This window comes from Bos indicus x Bos taurus, chromosome 29 (assembly GCF_003369695.1).
Source record: "Bos indicus x Bos taurus breed Angus x Brahman F1 hybrid chromosome 29, Bos_hybrid_MaternalHap_v2.0, whole genome shotgun sequence".
NCBI classification, from domain to species: Eukaryota; Metazoa; Chordata; class Mammalia; order Artiodactyla; family Bovidae; genus Bos; species Bos indicus x Bos taurus.
In genome coordinates this window covers 22,281,654-22,295,607 of record NC_040104.1, presented here as the reverse complement: position 1 = coordinate 22,295,607, position 13,954 = coordinate 22,281,654, and the positions used below count along the sequence as shown (strand labels likewise).

The window sequence follows — 13,954 nt, the reverse complement described above, 5'->3', positions numbered from 1 at the left end:
TTGCGAAAGAGACCTGGTGTGTGTGTGTGTGTGTGTGTGTGTGTGTGTGTGTGTGTGTTTGTCTGAGTGTGTGTGTGCACGCGCATGCTTGCGTTTCTTTAGATAAATCCACAGAGTCACATGAAATCAGTGACAGGTTGACACCGTTATTTCAAGATTCATCGCTCCGAGTTGCCAGCATAGGAGACGTAGCCAACTCCTTCCCACCACCAACACATTTTTTTTCCCCAGGCATAATTTATAGCAGCGGGGTGAATTTGTTTCCAAAAGATGAATATCACACTATCAGCAACAGCTGCCTCTCATTTTTATTTGTTTTTAAATTTGACTCAAAGTCCAATTCTCTATACACATCCGAAGCTGTAAATCCTAAACCGACTGATTACATGATTTAGTAAACAGGTTATATTATATAATGCAATTAAAGCGGGGCTCCGCGGCGCCACCTACAGGCTGCTTCTGGGAAGGGAGCTGGGCCGGAGACTCCCTTTTGGACCAGGCTCTCCGCGGAAGGAAAATAAAGGGAACTGCCTACGGTTGAGCCAGCCAGGTTACTAATGCAGCCTTTCGGGCCCTCCTGCTGAGTTCACTGTGTTATTTCAGCCTCCTGCAAATCTGTCTAGACGTCAGAACCCTGGCCTGGGCAGCTGCTCAGAGGGGCGGGCCTGCGGTTGGGGGAGGGGGCGGGAGCCACCTGGGGCCCCTGGGCTGGGGGCGTGGAGGAGGCTTCCTGCCTCTCTTGGACTCCGGGGCCCCCTTGCTTCACTCTCAAATGAGGGAGGCTTTAGAATGAAGCTACCAGCTTCAACTGTTTCCATTCTATTCAGCAGAGCTTGTGTGGTGTGCTAACCCTGGGCAGAGGCTTTGGGAATATTCTAGTGAATTCCCTCGTTTTGCAGATCAAGAGGGAAAGGGACTCCTACAGTCACAGAGAGGTGGCAGAGCTGGGTGTGGAACCCAGCCTTTTCTGACCCTAAGCTCAGCCTCCATATGATCACTGGGGATTTACAGATGAGGAAATGGAGGCCCAGACTGCCACAGCCTCTTGTAGGAGCAGGGAAAGGAAAATGATACTACCAGTGTGGGGGGGACAGAAGAGGAGGGCTCCTGGGCCAGGGGGCACCTCAGTGCCGCCTCTTTGATGCCCTTATGTGGAGCGAGAGAAGGAGGGAGGGAAGATGGGAACAGGGAGGCAGGGAGGGTGATGGGCGGTGGGGGTGGGGAGGAAAGGGGGGAGGTGGGAGGAAAGGGGGCAGGCCCAGGATCAGAGCTGCCTCCCACCCCTCCCTACCCCTCTTCAGGCCCTGGGCTCTCAAGGATCCTAGCATCTCCAAAGAGGTTCTGTAAGAGAGGGCAATATTACTGAAAAGCTCTCCAAAAGAGGAGACTTACTTCCCAAGGCTAATACAGAACCCTTCCCTGGTCCAGGGGGTTTAGGGGAAGGGAGGGAAGAAGGGTAGGTGTCCCAGAGGGTGGAAACATCTCCCCAGCCTGTCCTGTGCCAGCCACCTACCCAGCCTCCAGTGGAGGGGGGGAGCGGCCCACAGTGGGGAGCCACAGGGAAGCTGGTCCCTTTGTCCCCTCTCCCACCTCAGGCCTTCCAGGGGAGGGTCGGCCGGGGTCAGGGAGCTTGCTCCTGATGCTGTGGGGCCGGCTGGCCGGAGAGTTCCCAATTAGACTTAGTTTCTCATCCTTAAGGCCCTGAGCCCCCAACCCAGGCACCCCAACCCAATTACTGCTGGGCAGCGTTAACCCCTTGGTGCCCCGGGCCGTTAATAGAATGTTAATTGGTCTAATGGGTTTCTTGTCAACAAGTCCTAATGAGCTCCTTCCTAACAAGCTTGGGTCTTTTTTCTCAATCTGTTTGTCAACAAGCTGGAGTTTGGGCTCCAGTCGAGCCTCACTTTGTGGGGCTGGGGAGCTGGAGCTGAGGAGGCAGAGGGAGTGAGTGCTCCCGGGCTGCTCCTCCCTAATTCCTAAGGGGTGGCCTTCACGTCCCTCAGCCACCCCCAACCTGTGCGCACATCCTCTCTCGGCCCCTGAGCTCTGTAAAATGGCAGTTTTAGCTCTTTCGGATGATAATATCAGTAACAAATGATTTCTTCTGGATGTCACTGTGGGGTTGAGTGTTGCATTAGGGTTTGTTTGTTTTTTTTTCCTTCCCAGCTTCCCCTTAATAAAGGTGCTCAGCGTTGAAAATAGTCCTGTGACGTGGGATATTTCTCAGTGGTAAACTGTTCCTCGTGTGTCCTCCATTTGCAGTCTTGGCTGTGTCCCTCCAGAGCCCTGGTGTCCGGTGACAGAGGGCTGGGGCCTCTGGACAGGGTGGAGCAGCCTCCCGGCCGTCGGCCACAAACAAATACTCCGAGGCCCCCGCGCCCTCCAGCCTCCCAAACAAAGCGCCAGAAAGGCAGGGTTCCCCAAAGGGCCTGGCGCCCAGTGATGGCTCAAGGAGTTCCCCCACACCCCTGCTGTGGAGCCTCGGCCAAGAGAAGTCAGACCCCCACATTCCTCTCCGGGATGCTCCCTCGTGGACCCTCTGCACCCCAAGCCCAGCTGGTGGGAAGAAGGGGCACCTGTGCGGGTGAAGAAAAGCAATAGCTTCCGGATGTGGTGGTGGGCTCCCGGTCCCCCCCGGAGTCGGGTTACCAGAGGCTCTGTGCTTGAGCACGTAGGGAAGGAAACTTAAGCCCGTGATGAAAAGGCCTCCTGTTTTTTGCAGGAGAAGCCCCCAGAGGGCAGTAGGGCAGTGGCCTAGTGGCCTGTGGTGACCCCAGAGAGGAGGAGAGGAGGGGCAGAGGCCATCTGGGTCCTCAGAAAGTTGTTCCCGTGGCCTCTAGACCCTGCTCCACAGCCCAGCAGGCTCCAGATGGAAAAATCTCCTGTCAGCCTGGATAGTGCTGGTTTCTGGGTGCAGACTACTCTTGTGTGTATGTGTGTGTGTGTGTGTGTGTGTGAGTCGCTCAGCTATGTCCGACTCTGTGCAATCCCATGAACTGTAGTTCGCCAGACTCCTCTGTCTATGGAATTCTCCAGGCAAGAATACTGGAATGAATTGCCATTCCCTTCTCTAGGAGACCTTCCTGACCCAGGGATCGAAACCAGGTTTCCCACATTGCAGGCAGATTCTTTATCATCTGAGCCACCAGGGAAGCCCTAGACTACTCTTGCCATCTCTCTTTAACCCCCAGGTAGGGCAGTTCATCAGCTGTTACAAACATTTCTAAAGTGACCCTACTTCCCATCCATTGGACAGTGAACAAAAGAATGCAAACTAAAGAGTCCTCTTCTTAGCCTCAGTCTTCCTCCTTTTGAGCTTCTTGTGCTTTGCCTTCACGATGACTTTCTCATCTGGGGAATAGGTGTATATATATATTTATATAAACCCAAACCCAAGGTGGAAGGGAACTGTGAGTGTGCTCAATCAAGTGCACCCCACCAGGTTCCTCTGTCCATCCTCCAGGGGATCTTCCTGACCCAGGGATCAAACCCATGTCTCCTGCATTGGCAAGCAGATTCTTTACCACTGAGTCACCTGGGAAACCCAGGAGGGAACTGCTGCTGCTGCTGCTGCTAAGTCGCTTAAGTCGTGTCCGACTCTGTGCGACCCCATAGATGGCAGCCCACCAGGCTCCCCTGTCCCTAGTTACCCCCACAAGGGGAAGAAAAATCTGCCGCCAAACTCTGCCCCCCGGGCTCCCCCTTCTGGAGGCTTCTGGCCCTACAGCCCCACAGATGTTTGCTTTTTCTGGGCAAGGAGCGTTTAAGATTGGTGCTCCCCGGAAGGGATCCTGCCTTCAGGACCCGTACGACCTATCCAAAATTACCCCATCTGCCAGAGTTTCCAGGAAAGCTCAACCTAGCACATCCCTGAAATGCCCGTATTTCCTTTATTCCCTCCAGGTTTTCTGAAAAAGAGAGATTCCGTGCCCCTTTTAATATCTCAGAAGTCTTCATTCTTCAGGTTCTTTCTGATGTCTCAAGGAGTGTATATCCTATGCCCTGTCCCCCAATCTTCTTCACTCTGCTCTCGCCTTTCTGGGATGTTTTTCACCTTCGGGACAAGACCCAGCCATGAAAAAGGCATTGGTTTCCCTGCCTGCAGAGTTAGGCTCCACCTGGGGCTTCCTTCCAAGCCTCTTTGCAGAAGTAGAGCTTGGGTCTCAGTACCTAGTGCGTGTGAGATGGGGTGACCCTGGGTGCTTTGGCTACAAAGATGACCTGGCGGTCCATCTCGGAAGTGAGGCCAGGGTGGATGGGGTACAAGTTCAGTGAGGCCAAGAGGCGTTCCCTGCAGTCTCGGGTTTTTAGCATGGGAAGTCATCCTTCCCCCCACCTTCTCCACAGGAACCTCGATTCACTGCACCATCACCTCCCTCCCTGGGGAGAATGCCTTGCCTCTTTTCATCTGTCCCCTCACCCCCAGCACAGGTCTTTGCATATAGTTGACTCTTGATAAACCTCTGCTGAATGAACTAAGATCGTGGCATCCAGTCCCATCACTTCATGGCAAATAGATGGGAAAACAGTGGACACAGTGGCTGACTTTATTTTTCTGGGCTCCAAAATCACTGCAGATGGTGATTGCAGCCATGAAATGAAAAGATGCTTACTCCTTGGAAGGAAAGTTATGACCAACCTAGACAGCATATTAAAAAGCAGAGACATTACTCTGTCAACAAAGGTCTGTCTAGTCAAGGCTATGGTTTTTCCAGTAGTCATGTATGGATGTGAGAGTTGGACTATGAAGAAAGCTGAGCGTCGAAGAATTGCTACTTTTGAACTGGATGTTGGAGAAGACTCTTGAGAGTCCCTTGGACTGCAAGGAGATCCAACCAGTCCATCCTAAAGGAGATCAGTCCTGGGTGTTCACTGGTAGGACTGATGTTGAAGCTGAAACTCCAGTAGTTCTGCCACCTGATGCGAAGAGCTGACTCATTTGAAAGGACCCTGGGAAAGGTTGGGAAAGATTGAGGGCAGGAGGAGAAGGGGACAACAGAGGATGAGATGGTTGGATGGCATCACCGACTCAATGGACATGGGTTTGGGTGGATGCCGGCAGCTGGCCTGAGGAACTCCTCCTGTGATCCCGCCTTTGTGTATGCCGAGCCTCCTCTCTCATGGCCTTTGCCACGGGTGGAGTTCCTCAGGCCAGCTCCCGGCAGGTGGACTCCGGGAGCTGGTGATGGACAGGGAGGCCTGGCGTGCTGTGGTCCATGGGGTCACGAAGAGTTGGACACGACTGAGCGACTGAACTGGACTGAACTGAATGAATGCCTGGATTTCCAGGGCTTTCACACGTGGACTTTGGGTCAAAGCACACCTGGTGGTTTGGAGACTCGGGTCACCAAAGCTGGTCTTTCCTCCTTTTCCTGAAAAAGAACTAACACAGCAACACACACCCACACACACTCCATATGGGGCCCTGGAGACCCTCCCTTTGACTCCCTCCAATTCCCACAGAATTCAGAGATGTGAACATTTTGGAAGGCCTTGCGGAGGGGGTGTTGGGAGGACATCAGGGAAGAAGAGGATGGAGCCCTGAGGTCCCCAGGGAGAGGGAGGAAGGGGAGAGAGGGTCTGACTGTCACGCTCGCCAAGATTGCCCGCTCCTGAGCGCCCTCCACCAAGGACGAGGCCAGGCCCTGCACTCGCGGACGTTCTCAGGAGTCCCCGTATCTCTCGATGGACAGGCCTGTATCGGGCAATGAGCCGTGGTTTCCAGCTCTAAATATTTCAGGGCCTCTCCTGCAACTGAACAGCTCTCTGAGCATTCTGTTTCCTTGGGTGGTACAGCCAGGCTGTCTCCTCTTACTTCACCACTTAGTGATTCAAGAAGAGACCTCAAGGCCAATGGGGGCAGCTCGCTTTTGGGGGATGGGATGGGAGGGCTGGTAGATGAGAGCAGCCCCCACCGGGGGAAATCTAGAGATCTTGGCGAACCTACTTCCCAAGCACCACGCCCTCCCTGAAACACACACACACACACACACACACACACACGTCTGTCCTCTCTGCCTCTGCTTCCTCCTCTGTAAGAGGACCCTTGGCTCTGCGGCTCTTCTGGCTTCACTTACGGTTGAACTCAGAGTTGAACACAGGCTGAGGAAGTCTTAGTAGAATGTGCAGGAGCGTTCATGCGGCAGCGGCCCCTGCTCCCCTGCCTCTGTCCCTTCCTGGAAGGCCTCCAAGCGGTCACCTGGGGCTACCCGCCCCTTCCTCCAGCTGGGGAGGAGCCGGCGCCCCAGGTCCCTTCCCATCACTAGGGGGTGTGGTGAGCACACCTCCGGGGTTACTGTGGTGCTGGGAGACTCCTGGGCAGGGGAGGGGGAATCTGGAAATCTGGAACTGTGAGGGCTGAGGCTTCGTCTTCTTTTATTTCTTATGGAAGAGGAAAGGTTAAGAGTGGCTTTATTACTGTGCCAGGCAAAAGGGGAACACAGTAAGCTAGAGCCTCAAGAACTGGGCCCCCTCCCAGGTGAACAGGGAGAGGCCATACAGTCAGGCAAGTGTATATGATGAGGACCAGAGCTGAGATTTCTGCCCTGAGGGTATAGGGTGGCTCCAGGAGGCCTGGGAAGGGAAAGCACGCTTGACCATGGCGTGCCCACATGACCTCCAATGCCCCCTCCCACGCCCTCCTCCAGTGCTGCCACGGACCAGGCCCCCTCCCGACTCCTGCCTCTCCCCGGGCCCCCACCAGGCTGGAGCTGGTGCTGAACAAAAGCAGGGCTGCTGGCTTCCCAGATTGCTTTACATGTGATTTGAATATTGTTTATTCCAAGTCCAAATAGCACAGCAAGTCCCTCCCTACTCAGGCTTCTCCCCTTAACTCTCCTGCACTCCCCCCATGGGCTTCCAGCCCTTGCTGTATCTGGTCAGTCCCCGGGGGCCTGGCCTGGGTACACATCCAGTGGCTGGTCCCCAGGACTCCCTGCGCTCAGCGATTAACAGTGCGGCCCCCTCTCTCCTGCCACAGGTCCCCCATGTGAATCCATCCCATGATGCAACATGCCTCCCCAGCCCCCGCTCTGACGATGATGGCCACGCAGAATGTCCCACCCCCAGCCTACCAGGACAGCCCACAGGTGAGTGACTGACCAGCGGCGGGGTGGAGGGGACCCGAAGGCCTTCCCCGGGCGGAGGGCAGGGCCAGGACTACCCCAGCTCTCCTCCTGTCCAGCCTGGGGAGCCTCTCTTCCCAGACTCCCTGAGAGGAGTCTGCACTTGGCAAAGCACCGGGTTCAGATCCCACCTGGGCAGCTGTCGCCTGCATCAAGGACCTGGCACCCCAGGGTGCAGTACCTGCTCATGGTCTGGTGCCCCTCCCCACCCCGATTCCTGCTCAGATCAGACAAATGCCCCAACCCCTCACTCAGGGAGACAGCTCCAGGTACTTGAGTCTGTCTTTGAGTGTTTAGGGAAACCCTTGAATAGAGGGTCCCTCTACAGATGGTGACTGCGGCCATGAAATTAAAAGACGCTTACTCCTTGGAAGGAAAGTTACGACCAACCTAGATAGCATATTCAAAAGCAGAGACATTACTTTGCCAACAAAGGTTCGTCTAGTCAAGGCTATGGTTTTTCCTGTGGTCATGTATGGATGTGAGAGTTGGACTGTGAAGAAAGCTGAGTGCCGAAGAATTGATGCTTTTGAACTGTGGTGTTGGAGAAGACTCTTGAGAGTCCCTTGGACTGCAAGGAGATCCAACCAGTCCATTCTGAAGGAGATCAGCCCTGGGATTTCTTTGGAAGGAATAATGCTAAAGCTGAAACTCCAGTACTTTGGCCACCTCATGCGAAGGGTTGACTCATTAGAAAAGACTCTGATGCTGGGAGGGATTGGGGGCAGGAGGAGAAGGGGACAGCAGAGGATGAGATGGCTGGATGGCATCACTGACTCGATGGACGTGAGTCTGGGTGAACTCCGGGAGTTGGTGATGGACAGGGAGGCCTGGCGTGCTGTGATTCATGGGGTTGCAAAGAGTCGGACACGACTGAGCGACTGATCTGATCTGATCTACCAGCTCCCTCATTCACTGGTCTCTGTGTGCCTATGGGAGGAATCTCCCTTCTGTTCAGGACTCCATTCAGTTTGTATCCAGAAAAAGGCCAGGACTATTTCTCTACACCCTCCTATCCTTTCCTCTGATTCCCAGTCTCCATTAACCACAGCTCGGACACGGCAGCCCTAAGTCCTTCTGAGACGCCCAGCCCAGTTGCACCTCCTGCAGGAGGCATCGGCCTTGCCCTGTATTCCTGTTCTCTCCTCCCTATCCTCCGGATACCCGGCCCAACTTCTGTGGTTCGGGCTCCCCAAGTCCTTGAGACCAATCACTTCTGATCTGGTCCCCTGTGTGTGCCTCCCCTCCATGCTGGGTTCTTTGAGACTCAGAGTTCCTGAGGCTATGTGTTCACAGGAGGCTCCACCTTCACACTCTCCTGTTTTCTCAATTATTACTGATCGAGTCCCTGTAATGTGAAATGCAGCCAGCTAGAACTGAACTGAATTCCTTCTTTCATTTCATGAAAGTGCAGCGAGCCCCTACTGTGTGCCAGGCCGTCATTCCCATTCTGTCTTGATCGCTGGTCTTTGCCCTGCGCTGCCATCCCTCACTCGTTAGCATTTCAGACACAGCCCTTCTCCTGACCACAGGGGATATCTGTGCCACGTGGACAGGATGCAGAGATGCAGGTACAGGGGGCATCGCCTTATGTCCCACGGCCCTGCCACCCCAGCCTAGTGTGAGCCTGTGGGGCTGCCCTGTTCACCCTGTCATCCCCCCGACAAAATGACCACTTGGTCCAGCACATGGACCACCCCTGACTCCTCCCCTTTTAAGTCTGGAAGCGCTGACTTCCGAGTGCACGTCCTTTCATCCCCATCCCTGCTCCTGCTCGTCAACTCTGTGCTCCTTCCCAGGCTCACCCTGCCCTGACCTTGGCTTCAGCAGAACCTCTGCTCATGTCAGTAGCTTCCCATGAACGACTGTGGGCTGGGCTTGGCATTTGCACGGTCCCCCTGTTTGAAAGCCTCCAGGTGTGCAGCTGTGTCAGGGCCTTTCCCTCTGTGGTCAGAACCAAGCATAGAAGGAGGCCTGAAACAGTGGAGACCTGGGAACATAAGGACCTTACGGGGGAGAGGCACCATCCTTCCTCCATAGACCAGAACCACCCCCCGTCTGCTCAGGCCGTGTCGGGTACTAATGGGTACTGATATCTGAGGGTATTAATGAAGAGGCAGGAACATCAGCTCCATTTCTTTTGTAGCTGGATGATGCTCTCTTAAGTTCCACAGTGGGATCCGGGAATGACAGTCAGGACACTGCTTGTGTTTAGCAGGTGGTGGGCGCCAGGGCTCCCATCCCCATCCCCAAGGCTCAGGGACAGACCAGAGTTGGGCCGAGAGGTCAGGGAGCACCAGATTGGCCCAGCTGCCTCCCTGCTTCCAGCCGCACCCCCTGTTTTGCCTTCCCAGGCAGCTGGGAGAAGTTTGGGTTTGGTGGGGGAATAGTAGGAGAGCTGTAGCAAGGACCTGTGTTGTTCAGGAATGCTGGTCCCGGTGGAGTGAGGAGGGTACAGCTGAGAAGTCGTCCATCCCAGGTGCTGAGGGAGGTGGGGGAGGTGGGGCTGCAGCCTGATGGTGCTCAGCCCCCCACCTCCAGAAGCCACCACCAAGCTGCGGAAGCCTTTTAGGGAGGGAAGGGAGGCTCCAGCCCCCAGCTGAGGCCTCAGAGCAGAAACCCAATGAGGGGGCTGTCCTAAGGCTCTCTTCTCCAGCAGCCACTGGAACCTCACCATCAAAAATACATTTATAGCAGAGGAATAATTTTCCATGGCAAAGCCACATATCTCCTTGTAACCACAGAAGTCCAGGGATGAAGTCTCAGTGTCCATGGTAAAGTGACCAGGCCAAGGCCTGGGGTCTTTATGGCCTTGGCTAGGCCACTAGGCTGTGGCTAGATTCCCATGGGTCCTCCCTGAGCCAAACTGGTTCCCAAGGAAAGTGACCAGGATGAGCAATCACAGGGAGAACTTAGGGCATGGATGGAATGGGTGGGATAGAGGAGGTGGATGAAGACTGCAGGCAGAGTCTCTGACTCACAGAGAAGGGCTGCTCTCCCCAGAGTGCTAGACTTTGAAGCCAGTTGGCTTTCGGGGGGCCCTTCTCCCCACTCTTCAGGGCTTCTCTGAGTGGCTGCATGTGAGCATGTCTTCCGTGTTGGGTTTTCAAGCATAGGGAACTTTCTCTGGTCCTCCTGCCTTCTTCCCTTTGAGCAATCAGGGGCGGAGCCCTGCTTCCCAGGAGAAGCCTGCTCCATTGCCCTCATCATGCTCATCATCCTGGCAAACCAGCTGCTTTCTGACACTCCATGTCCTCAGGAAAGCCCAGCCCAATAGTGTGGGCCAGGCCCACAGAGTATCACTTCTGGAACAGGGCTGTCTGGAAAGGGTCCCACACTTCTCCATTCCTTCAGGTCTAATCTCATTACCTTTGGACCCGATATGACTTGTCTCCTCAAGGCCTAGACCGCTGAGTGCATCTCTTTATCACCTCTTCAGAAACCCAGTTTCTTCCATGGGCAGAAATGGACAGTCTTTGCTACAAAGTCCCCAAAATGAAAAAGGAAGCGAGAAAGCAGGACCCGTCCTCTGAGACCCATGCAGTCGTTTTAATAATGTTCCCGTTGTGCTAAGGGCTAGCAATTCCGAGCATAATCTATTCAAATGCACAGGAGAATCTCGCTTTGGAAAATTAGGAATCTGCATTAAAAAATTCCCAAGCCCCGGACCTTCTTTATAATAAATTAGGAAGAAAAATTTTTTCAAGGCAAATTCTTAACTTGGCAATTTCATTTTTGAAGTTTGGGGAATAAAGTTATTAAAAATGAGGGAGGGTTTTTTTTTTCTTCTTCTTCCCATTTTAGTCCAGAAATGTTCGTGGTTATGGTTCTATGCTATTTGGGCACAAGCCAAGTGGTATAACAGTTAAGCAGCCTCCGGTCCCCTCAGTTCTGTTCCCGTCCATCCTGGAAAACTCCGTGATTACTTGTAAGAACGTCCCTCTGTGTTCATTGTGCACTGAAGACAGATCGTAAGTTTAGAGAGTACGAAAGCAACAACCCACTGGGACCCTTCCTGTGGCCTACTTCCTCCTTCCTGTGGCTCCCTGTTGAATTCTGTCAGGGCCACAGCGCCCTCTGCTGTCCACCTCCAGTACCTCAGTTCTGGCGTGATGATACCTGAGTCCTGGATGCAGATTCTCACTTTATGCACGGAGAGGTAGGGCAAGTCACAAGACTGTGGAATTCTCCAATAATTGTTTAATGAGGACATTGTCTCCAGAGAGACCTGGATGCGAACAAGGCCTGTGGTCCCTCCATTCGGCGCCTACATCACTCTTCATCCTTTTGCATCTCTGCCTCTGCCTGCCCATCTGTCACCTGGACTTTCCCAGCCCCTCCTCCCGCTGCCCCAGCACCCCCACGGATCCCTAAGGGAGCCTCAAAGTCATGTTCTCTGCTGTTACTCCCCTCTCCCAGCGAGCGCCACTCCAGTCTCCCTCCCAGAATTTTCCTGGTAACACAGCCTCCCTCTCACTCATCCAGGCACATACCGTCTAACCATGCATTCTTTCCACCTCTGAAGTGTCATTCAAGTTCTCCCGTTTCCTATAACACCCCGTGGGCAACACCACCCACCCACCAGAGTTCTCGCTCTGTGGCTCCACTAGCAATTTTAGGAAACTGACAGCTTTATTGGGGAGGCAGCGGCTTTCCCACCCCTCACTCTAACCCCCTCGTCCCAAACTCCTGCTGCCAGTAACCTCCCCCCGCCCTTCCTCAAACACAGACACATACCTACTGTTCCACAAATACCTTTACCCTTGGCTTATAGGCAAGACAAATATTTTATCTGGTCTATTTGTGTGTGTGTATTCAGCGTTTAGTACTCCTCTGCGTGTCCCCAGCATGTCGGCTGCGTGAGCATTTGAGTAGAAAGCAGAAATCCTGGTGGCCAGTCTGACCCACTAGGCACAGTGGCAATGGATGGGGGCACTCTTGCAGTTTGGATTAGGAGCAATTGCTCTGCAGGTAGCTAGGTGCTTGCGTAGTGTGACATCATGATAGGGGGTATTGAAAGGGTTCTGGCAATTCACCAAGGATGCAGCCTCATTATTGACCAGAGGCAGGCAAGACAGACAAAGTCAGAACTCTCAGCTCAGGACCCAGATGGGAAGCTCACTTCAGAAGGGAGTCAAACCCTTGCTTGGGACTCCTCCCCACCCCCCACCCCCTCCATCCTCCTGCCACCCTCAGAGCCAGGAGAATGGTGTTCAGACGCCGTGCTGGGAGATGAGGGGTCCAGATGATGCTACCCACCCCCATGCGGCACCGGCAAGGCTAAGGCTGGGCCAGCCATGTTGGGGGAGACCAGACCTGTCTCTCTTGCCCTCTGAGTAACTTCTTTCCCTCCCTGTCCAGGCATCGTGCCCTCTCTGAGCAGAGGCCTGAGCAGATACCTGGGGGAGCTGGAAGGGCTTTGATCAGTCATTAGGATCCCCACGCTGGCTTCATTAGGTGGAGGGGGATGGGAAGTAGTCAGGGCCCCTGGCTGTGAATGCCCTCCTCCATCCAGGCCACGCAGCTGGACCAGGCAGAAGCGGGTTCAGTTGTTTTCACACTTTACATTCCTCTCATCTCTTTACGGGTAGGAGCCCCCTGCCATGCAGGACCTTCTGCTCAGCTGCTGGTGAGGCACTCTGCAGCTTTAGAGTTAATTCCACAGCTTTGAAAGCCTCTTCTGTGGCTGTGATTGACGGCTCCCTCTGCCCCTGGGGCCAGCACCAGAGGGACCATATGGGTGACCTGCCTTCCCTCGCTTTGACTCATCAAAACGGACTCTTCTCTTTCTTTTTTATTTTCTGCCGGGCCTTTCTTCTCACTGTGCACAGTGACCTCTCTCCGTGGCCTGCTTGGGCCACCCATGTCTTTCAACAGGACATGCTCCTGAACTCCAGCTCACTCCAGGCCTGGATTCTTCACTGTGGCAAAGGTGAAAACAGCCTTCAGGTCTGACCATGGGGCCTTAAGCCTCGCTTAGGAGACAGTGGCCTAGCCACAGGATTTTGCTAGAAGACACCCGTGCTCTCATGGCCTTGCCTAGGGTTTTTATTTGACGAACTTCCTACTCGAATTCTTGTATTTACAAAAAAAAACTCAGATATTTTATTGTCTATCCTCTTGCCTGCAAGCAGGATGAGCATTCTAAACAGTGACAAAAATAGCTGATGGCCGAAGTACACAAAGCTTAAAATAAATCAGGCAACAGGTGATCCGTCAGCAGCGGGCCTAGGGAGCTGGAACCTGCCTTCCTCCCCACCCCCTTTTCCAGTTGATCTTCTAGGAGCTCGGATATCTGCGGAGCAGGGTGGGATGGGGGTGGGTGAGCACAGCCCTGAGGTGTATGCTGTCCTTGGAGTTTGCGGTCTGGAGGAAGAAGAGCGAGCTGACTCAAGTCAACGTGGTAAAACAGGAATTCAGAATCCTAAGCCTGTCCCACTCCAATGCTGATGAATTATACAAAGTTGGACAAGAAGTTTCAATATTATCTCTTTCATTCACTCAACCAGTTAATAAATACAAGGGGCTTTCCATGGGTCTTGCAAACCTGTGCCATGTGCCAGGGACACATGTCCCTGCCCTAATGGAGCTTATGGCTTATTGGGAGCCTTTCTGCATCAGTAAAATGGGAATAACTTCTGCCCTCCTTGCTTCACGGGGCGGCTGAGAGTGTGGATGTGAAGGGTACCATGGTGTTTTCCAGCTTTCTTTCAGCCATGACCCTGACATTGATTTTTTTTTTTTTTTTCCTCTTGATCTTCTGTATGTCTCCAGTAGACAAGACTGGATTGAACTTTAATTACTCTCCTTTTTATTGGGAACACAGTAGG

General features: G+C 53.7%; 1 protein-coding gene across 4 annotated transcripts in view; it reads left to right on the top strand.

Moving 5' to 3' along the window:
- PKNOX2 (PBX/knotted 1 homeobox 2) overlaps nucleotides 1-13,954 on the top strand; it is a 298,614-nt gene that overhangs the window by 206,548 nt on the left and 78,112 nt on the right. For all 4 annotated transcript variants that reach the window (XM_027532932.1, XM_027532934.1, XM_027532931.1 and 1 more), the window contains one exon: nucleotides 6,980-7,088. In XM_027532932.1, the coding sequence (XP_027388733.1) occupies nucleotides 7,002-7,088 (87 nt within the window). In that variant the 5' untranslated portion in view covers nucleotides 6,980-7,001. The remainder of the gene's footprint in view (nucleotides 1-6,979; nucleotides 7,089-13,954) is intronic.